This window comes from Grus americana, chromosome 23, assembly GCF_028858705.1.
Source record: "Grus americana isolate bGruAme1 chromosome 23, bGruAme1.mat, whole genome shotgun sequence".
Lineage (NCBI taxonomy): Eukaryota > Metazoa > Chordata > Aves > Gruiformes > Gruidae > Grus > Grus americana.
In genome coordinates, this window is record NC_072874.1 from 2,178,845 (window position 1) to 2,187,943 (window position 9,099).

The window sequence follows — 9,099 nt, forward strand, 5'->3', positions numbered from 1 at the left end:
CTGCCCCAATAAGCTGAAATGTCAGCAGCGCTCTGCCTTGGCTGGCACGGAACGGCTCGGAGTGCTCTTGGGTTTATATTTAGCTTTCGCAGAGGTCACCGGCAAGCGGATGCTGCTGGAAGAGGAGGGATGCACCGAGGCGCGGGGCCACGCACGAGCCCTCAGGCCCTGCAGCGGCTCTCAGGCGCGGGAAAAGGAAGCCTGGCTGGGCAAGGAGCAGCGCTCTGCTAAGAGGCAGGAGCAGCAAAGGCATCCCGCGCTCAGAGCTCTCTCCAGGCCTGGCTGGGTATCCCTTGGGCGATGTTCACCAGGCAGGGGCAGGGCAGGTCCCCTCCGACCCCTGCCCGGGACCTGGACCCCCTCCCTTTCCCCGATTCCCCCCCATCCGTGCTTCCCAGCCGTCTGGAGGGGGCTGCAGGGTCCGAGCCGCTCCGTGCTAGATAAGGGGCCGCACAGAAAAGGCTCTCAGCCACCCGGCTCGGATGCCGCAGGCGGGACGGCTCAGCCCTGCCCAGGGCGCAGCGAGGACGGAGCCCCTCTGCTCCCCGCCGCCCTCCCGGACCTCCCAGGCAGCAGCGGCAGGTGCTCCCGGCACGGCAGCACATATGGATCCTATAAGGGCTGAGATCATCTCTCCAGGCACCCTCGCTCCTCTGTGCACCGGGCAGCGGTGGGGAGGGACAGTGGCAGTGGGACCCCAGGGCTGCCCGGGGGGTGCGGAGCCCCTCGCCGTGCTGGGTGCTGCCTGGGTGCAGTGTTTGGGGCAAGGGGAGCAGCCCCAGCTGGGCTCACCCTGCCCCCCGAGAGCAAAGGAAAACCCCTTTCCCGCTGTAAACTGAACATGTGAGATCTGGAAGTCTCCGAGACACAATAAACACGGGATCCCGAGATGCTTTAAGTGTGTCCCAGTCTGGATCTCTGGATGTTAATGGCCTGAGATGATTAATTTTCTTTTGTACTTTCATGGCATCAGTTATCACATCATTTTATTTTATTTTTAAAGACTTTTTTTTAAGCCCACAAAATAGTGGAAAGAGTTAGAATGGATTCAAATTACAAGGTAAAATATTTCCCTCCAAAGCTGCATAAAGACTTGATTTTTTTTTTTTTTTAATGCTATTATTTTAACTTTCAAAGAAAGGCAGTGTTTGCCAAATCTTGCTTTGTGCAGTAAAAGCAGTCCAGTGTTACAGGGATTTAATATAATAACAACAATAAACTTCCAGAGGAGACCTTAAAAACAAAGGGCCCTGTCTGCCATGCATGGAAATTCAAGCTCCCATGCCCCGAGGTCCGCAGCTCGTTTTCCCCCGTGCGCCGGGGAGGCGATCACGTGCGAGCCCCAGCCCCGACGTGGCTCCCCGCTTCTGTCCTGACCCAGACCCCGCTGGCCATGCTCACTCTTCCCACCGACCTGGGCAGGTTTTGAAGCCAGAGCATCTCCTCCGAGCTCCCGAGAGCCACGTTAGCCACCTGCGAGCTGAGGATCCAGCCCCTTACTTACCGAGGACTGGAAATCCCTGAGGATGGAGACATCCCTGGCGCGGTCCTCGGGCGCATCCCTGTCCCCAGCCCCGACCGGGTGCCTGCCCGTTGCACCCATCCTGCGCAGGGCCGGATCTGCACCGCAGAGGGAGCTGAGCGCTGGTGCGGAGGGCGGTTGCAGGGTTACGGTCTCCCCAGGTGCGAGTGCCCGGGGGCAGAGCGGGGTCCCGGCTCCCCCCAAGCTGGCCCGGCTCAGCCTTGCAGCTTTTTCTGTCTTTATTGTTTTTTTTTTTTCCCCTGCAGTTGGTTGGGTTTTTAATTAATTCCCAAATCTCATTTGGGCACTGGAGCTGGGGGTGGAAAAAAACTCTGTCTGAAGTTGATTTTGCAAATCAGCACTGGCCATCTCAAAGCAGCTCTCGGGGCATAAGCATCGGGGTCCCAATAACCGAGGAGGAAGCCTCTTGCTTGCGGAGCAGATCCGCCACTTTGATGTGCTCCCGCAGTTATTCTTTCATTTCTTGAGCAAATAATCTGGATTTTCTCAATATTTACCTTGGAAATAATTATTTGTGTAAAGCATTCAACCAAGATAAACAGAGAATCGCTGGGTCTCTCTGCGGGGCTGGGAGGTCTCACGTTCCCCTAAACCTGCTGGAGCGTGCGCTCGGCGGGCAGCAGCCGAGGTGGAAAACGGGCCTTAAAGCCGAGCACGTGCACGTCCTACGGAACCGGTCGAGGGCTGGGGACAAACCTCCTCGTAGCCCCAGCTGCAGGGCACGCGTAAGGATAGAAAAATGCCGCCGCTCTGCCCGCCGTGAATTGCTAACCCAGTCCCCGTGCCTGTGAAAGGGGCTGTTGCATCCCTGAATTCCCACAGATTCAGAGGCTGCAAAGGAGAAGCAGGAAGGGGGGGAAAAAGGTGAAGGAAGGTTCAAAGGCCTGCTACAGCTTCGGGTTTTCATCTCTGGTTAATCTCTGTGAGGCCTGAGGCAAAGTCACCTTTGGGTCAATACTCAGGTGTTTTTATCTGCCATCCCCATCTGCCCGGAGCTGCCTCCCCACCCCTCCCCATCCCTGCCCACCCCTCCCCTCCCCATCCCTCCCCACCCCATCCCTCCCCACCCCTGCCCACCCCTCCCCATCCCTGCCCACCCCTCCCCATCCCTCCCCACCCCATCCCTCCCCATCCCTGCCCACCCCTCCCCTCCCCATCCCTCCCCACCCCATCCCTCCCCACCCCTGCCCACCCCTCCCCATCCCTCCCCATCCCTGCCTGCACCCTTATCCCTGCCTGCACCCCATCCCTCCCCATCCCTCCCCATCCCTGCCCACCCCTCCCCTCCCCATCCCTCCCCATCCCATCCCTCCCCACCCCTGCCCACCCCTCCCCATCCCTCCCCTCCCCTCCCCATCCCTCCCCACCCCTGCCCACCCCTCCCCATCCCACCCCTCCCCTCCCCACCCCACCCCACCCCTCCCCACCCCTCCCGATTAGCGGGGGCCACAGGGCAGGGCGGTCGGTGCCCTGGGAATTCGGGGTGGAGGGTAAATCCTGCACCTGCGCTGCACCCCAGCACCAGCTCCCCGCCACCCACCACCCCACGGCCACGGGGGAGAGACGGGAGGAGTGTCACACTCCGGTTTTTAAAAGCAAAAAGGCTTTTAAGCTGAGCACGAATTAACTGCTGGCGCTGGTACAGCGTGTGGGCGGCCGGTGCGTGTGCAGGGACGCAGGGACGGGAGGAAGGTGCCAGGACTCGCGCCCTCGACCCGCTGCTCATCCTGCGGCGGGCACGGGGTGGCCGCTCCCAATGTGTACCCGCTGCACGCCCGGCAGGCTTGTGAAGGGAAATAAAGGAACAAATCCACCCGGGGCTCAGCTCTTCCACCTCCAAGGCTTTTATTAAGGTGTGCAACACGCCCACGATCACACGTCTGGGATACGACACAGGCAGCAGGCGCAGGACGCGAGCGAGCGGGAGGGCGGCGAGGCAGCGCGAGCCTTGCAGGGATGCTGCCAGGCTCCTCCGGCCCCCAGCGCCAGTGCAGACGCCGGCACAGGTCGCTTTGAGCCGAGCGTACCCTTCACCACCAAAACGTCCTTTTCAGAAGCAGAGTTTCGCAGGTCTCCTCACTTTACCTACGAGCGGCAGCAGCCCGGAGCGGGAGCAGAGCCCGGCTGTGCCCGGTGCGGGACGGGAGGAGGTTCGGTGCAGCCCCTGGCCCCGCAGTCGCTGGTGGGCTCAGCCGTGGTTATTTATTTGCAGCGCGGTAACTTCTAGCGGTCGGTGGAAGCCGGGATCTGCCCAGGCTGCTGTGGGGCTGTGCCAGCCGGCCGGGCACTGCACCCCGCAGGGCACCAGAGCGGGGTCCCAGCAGAGTCGCAGGCGCCTCTCAGCTCCGCTCCTCCGACGGCAGGGAGAGGTTTGGCTGGGGGCACGCAGCCACTCTGAAATCCCTCATCACCCGCCTTTTGCAGGCAAGAAACGAAATTAGTGCCTGGCTTTGCACAGCGACTCCGGGCAGGACGGGGAGCAGGTCCCCTCCCGGCTGAGCCCGCGGCTTGCAGCAAAACCACCCCGCTGCTGCTCCTTCCACATCGGCAACTTAGAATACATGTCATGTTAACACTTAGTAAAATACAGCAAACACACACAGCATCTCCTTTTTAATCTCTATTTAAGACAACTGTTCTTTGTACTCTGTATGCAGTCCTCACTGGATAAAATGTAGATTAGAAAAAAATACTCTCTTTGCTTTCAAATGATAAATTAATATAAACAGCAACAGCACAAGTTTGCAAGCAGCTTCCTGATCATGCAATGTGTTAAAGCATCTCCTGCGACAGACAGATGTGCATATATACACGCCGGCTGTAAGGAAAAATCTAAATTAACTCTTCTCTAATACTGAATCTAAAAAAAGTATATTGGATTTTAGTAAGTTGACACTTAAATTTACTTTTAAGCATTCTGAGGTCACTTTTCAGAATGGGTTGGTTTTTTTTTCCTCTCTCTCTGTCTCTCTGCATGAGTTTAGATCTTATCTGCAAAGCTTTTCTGTGCTTCGTTAGGCGGTGCACCAGAGGAACAGCTCAGGACACCTTGCTCGCACTGACAGCACGAGCGATGTTTAACGGTGGCTGGGTTGTTTCCGTACGGGCGCACACCGGCACGGGTGCGATGCGGGGGATGAAGTGAGCTCGTGCTTGTGCCTGAGCGCGCGCTGAAGTGCTTTGCTGAAGTGCTTTGCCCAGGTACGTTTAAAAGCTTCGCTGCCCCGAGGCTCTCCCTGCCAGGCGGGAGAGCTCACCGCAGGGCCCGTCCCGGCACGCGCGGCTCAGCTGGGCTCGCACAAAGGACCATAATTTCGATCTAAAGGATGAGCCTCGTCACCCCAGGCTCAGCAAACTCCAAGGTCCCGAGGTCTACCCAGCCCGACGCCGCACGGTCCCCAGACCGGTGGGACACGGTGCAGAAGAAAATTAATTCCCATGCAGAGGGAAAATTGAGATGAATGCTTCGGGGACTCTCAGCTACGCTGGAGAGAGATGGGAAGGGCAGGGCGGCACCCAGGTGCCCAGCGAGCGCCCTGCACCGGCGTGCGGCACAGAGACGCGGCCAGCCAGCCCCACGCCAGCCGGGAGGGCGAGAGCTGGGACGGGGCAGCACCGGCGGCACCTCAGGGGCTGGAGGCAGCCGCGCCAGCGGGGCACACCGGGCCATGCTGCATGCAGCGGATGAGCTCCTTGCGGTTATCCAGGATGGTGTCGAAACTCTCCTGCAGCCGGTTCTGCTGGTCCACGACTTTCTGCTGGAGGCCGTGGATCCAGCGCAGCAGGGCCAGGCGCCGGTACATCACCAGCTGGATGTGGTGCTTCTCCTTCTCCCGCTCCTTGAAGCGCTCCTTGTCCTGGAGGTGCTGCACGGCCTCTGCCAGCGCCGGGAAGAGGGTCCCCAGCTCGGGCTCGGCCACCCCCGGCTGGGGTGGGCTCCTGGGGAGGGGGGCAGCGGTGGGAGGGTCCCAGGTGCTCCCGCAGGTGCTGTCGGGGCTGTCGATGCTGAGGGAGCTGCTGGCGTAGCCGTTGTCCTCCGCGGGGGAGCTCAGGGGCTTGCCACATCCCCCGGCCGGCTCCTCGGCGGCAGCGTTTTGGCCCCCCGCCCTGCCGACCTCCGCTCCCTCGGGGGGGCTGCGCACCCCCGGCTCGGGGAGACGCGGCCGCGTGGCGCCCGGGCTCGGGGCGGCGTCCCTAAGCTGGCCCTGGACCATCTGTCTCTGCATTAATAACAGCAGATTATCGGACGGATTTGTCGTGTTTTCGTTCTGGCTGGACCCCTCCTCCGGCGGGGACCCCGGCGCTGGCCGGCTCCAGTTCTCATTGCTGTCGCACACCTCTCCCACAAAGTTGGAGTTGGAGTCCTGCCCGCACCCGGCCCCCGGGTGGGCTGTGCCCAGCGCCAGGCCCCCCCGGCCCTGCCGGAACGGGGCGTTCGCCGGGGCGCCGGGCGGGCAGACAGCAAACATCTCGCTGGTCTCCTGCCTGCAAGAGAGAGGCAGAGCTGTAACGCGCGGTACGCAGGCTGGCACAACCAGAACTCTCATCAGCTACGGCGAGATAAAATATTCTCTTACTTTATTTGCCTCTCTTTAAAGCTACTGAACCCCAGTCATGGGATCATCCTTTCCCGGCGTTTGGCCGCCGCGCTCAGCGTGCCCCCGGCAACATCGACCAGGGGCAACTTCTCGGCTGATGCGGAAGCTGGGGGCAGGCACCTCGCCTCTCCTCCCTGCGAGCTCCAGCCCAAAACCACGCTTCCGCGGCTCCCCTGCGGTGACTGTCGGAGGGCATCGCAGGGCGCAGGCACGCAGCCGGCACGCTCTGCTCCAGCAGCGTTTGTGCTTGTGGTAGATGCAATTACTTCAGTGCTGGTAGAGGTTTGCTTGGAAGGAGCTGCTTTTCCAACAGCAATAAAATTTATTTAAGCAGGTGAAACTGCCTGGGCTCCTCTGTACAAACTCTGCCGTCTCCCCTGGGTTGGGCCGTGGGTCAGGTCTGGTCTCTGTCAGTGCCCAAACCAGTATCCCCACTGGGCTGCTTCCTTCTCTGCAGGACTGGGCACAGATGGGACCAGAAAAGGAAAGGTTAACCCAGCATTTCTTGCCAGGTCATTAGCTGTGAGAGCTGAACTCTGAGCTGTCTCCCAGCAAGGACACGTTCACAGGAATCACATGAAGGAAAACCCATCGGGTGTCCCGGTTTCACCCCTGGAAAGCAGCACAGAGGCAGGGTGGGTCCTGTGGGGCACGGGCTGCAGCAGCAACGAAGAGCCCTGAAGACGCACCGTGGTGTGCGCGGTACAACCCCGGTCCTGCCGCCTCGGCTGCGCGCCCCACAGCTGCGCGCCCCACGGCTGCGCGCCCCACGGCCGCGTGCCCCACGGCTGGTTATGCCCTGCAGCGCGCACGATGCCCGGGGCAGGGGAAGGAGAGCTCAGACCTAGAAATGCTGTTGGCCAGGGCACGGATGGCACCAGAGAGAGGAGGGCAAGGGCCTGCGCCTGGCCGGGGACTCCCGAAGACCTGGCCCCGCAGCCCCCCCACCCCGACACCGGCACGCAGCCATTTGCGCTGGGTGACACCGCCATAAAACTGCTCCGCCCCGCGCAAGCGTGGGGGTTGCGTGGATGTGCCGTGGGAGGATGCGTGCTCACGGCCGCGGGGCTCAGCCCCCGGGGAGGGAGGGCGAGCCGAGGAGCATCCCGGCACTGCCGAGCCCCCCCCCCCCGTCACGCTGGCTGGGGGGCAGCGGGGAGAAGGGCGGTGGGTCCCGCTGCCCGCAACCCCCCCCCGCCCCGCCCGGCCGAGCCGCAGCCGCGCTGCGCCGGGAAACCGCGGGGAGGGGGACCCGGCACCGGGAGGGGAGGGGGGAGGCTGCGACCCCCGAGCCCGGCCCGGCCCCGCCCACCCCGCTCCCACCCGCCCGGCCCCAGCACTCACCGCCGCCCCGGGCTCGGTGCGCTGCCTCCGCCGCCGCGGGTGGGAGCGGAAGCGGCCCCGCGTGGGGAGGTGTCACGGCCGCACTTCCGATGGCGCCCGCGGCCCCCGCTCCTCCCCCCGGACCCCGCTTCCCCCCCCCGGGGCCGGGCCGGGACTGAGCGACCGCTGTGGGGACCGGCGTGCCGCGTCCGCCTGCGCACACCCGTGTGTCCGTGTCTATACGTGCCGTGCGTCTGTATGCATCCATAGCATCCCACGGGAAATTCCTCTCCTGTCTGCCTGGCCTGGCGGGGAACAGGAAAAATTCCCACCCGTGTCAGCCCGGCCAGGGAGAAGGGTTGGAGAGGCTCCGAGGGGACAGGGGGCCGTGGGCTGGAGCCCCCCCATCACCCACAGCCCCAGCGTGGGGTGGGAACGGGGCCGTGCACCGGGCTGGGTGCGTAGGGGTGCATCCTGCCATGGGTTTCGGACACACCGACTCCTTCCCAGCCCTTCCCCGTGGGTCCCGTGAGCATCAGCAGGTCCCTGCGGGGATGAGGGGCACGGTGGGACCCACGCTCTCAATGGGGCCTTTATTCCCCTCGCCCGGAGCCTGGGTGTCCGTCTGCTGGGAAGGGAAAAGGCTCCGCAACATCAAACGGCTCCCACGAGCGCCGGGTGGGCGCCGGGGGTCACATGAAGCACCATGAGCCTTTCGGGAGATAGAGAGGCTTTGTGGGGTCAGCAGGGTGTTGGGGGGCGGGTGGGGAGACGCGCCGCACGCCTGGGGCCAGGAGCCGGGGCGGGGGCAGTGGGGGTGCCACAGACCCCCCCGTTACCCACAGACCTGCCCCGAGTGGGGATGGTCTCATCTCCTGCTGGGTCCACCTGACGTGGCCCTCACCGGCGTCCCATGGTAGCTCTGGGACAGACGTGGCGTGAGCACAGCGCCATCAGCCAAGGGCTCCACAGCCCAGGCCCACCCCGATCAAAGTGAGTCTCACCGGGGGCTCAGCACCTCCTGCCTGCCCCGAGGAGGAGGAAGGAGGGGATGAAGGTGCTTTCAGGGCATCCAAAGATCCTCTCCGAAGCTCTGGACTGTTGGAGGTGGGACATGGGAGAGAAACGCCAAGAGCAGATGTTCCCCCATGATATTGCTGAAGTTCGGAGCAATGGAATAACACTAATAAGCGATAAATAAGTTCTTTTAACTTCCCATCTGCCCGGCAGGCCCCTAGGCAGCCTCTCCCGCTCCAGGCTGCTCCAGCCTCAAAGGCTTCGACATCTCCATGGAGGAGACATCGGTGGGGCGGGACCGAGAGCTGTAACCGGGCACTTGGGCTGGAGCACTCCTCCTAGGAAAGCCCGAGATTAAAGAAACGAAACCTTCCCGTCACACAGGAAAGGCAGAAACTGATTCAGAGGCGTCTGCGAATGGGCAGGAAAGAAAAAACAGTTTGGGCAGACAATGGGCTGAGCCCCGCTCTGCTCTGCCCTGGCTGTTTGCTTGGTAGTGCTGGTTTGTGTTTCGCTCCCATTAGGGGCCTGAACTCAAAGCAAAGCAAAATATTTGTCACAGAGAGCAAGGAGGAAAGTCTGATCCTTTTGGGGACCTTCTCCTCAGGTTTACTGAGC

The 9,099-nt window shown here is 62.3% G+C and overlaps 1 protein-coding gene across 1 annotated transcript; it reads right to left on the reverse strand.

Moving 5' to 3' along the window:
• Positions 1 to 3,364: 3,364 nt before the first annotated feature.
• On the reverse strand, positions 3,365 to 7,607 carry C23H1orf216 (chromosome 23 C1orf216 homolog). The gene is made up of 2 exons (XM_054802400.1): positions 7,486 to 7,607; positions 3,365 to 6,028 (listed from the first exon to the last, which is right to left on the reverse strand). The coding sequence occupies exon 2, from the start codon at positions 6,010 to 6,012 to the stop codon at positions 5,170 to 5,172; it is 843 nt and encodes a 280-aa protein (XP_054658375.1). The 5' UTR covers positions 6,013 to 6,028; positions 7,486 to 7,607; the 3' UTR covers positions 3,365 to 5,169.
• Between the last annotated feature and the right edge of the window lie 1,492 nt (positions 7,608 to 9,099).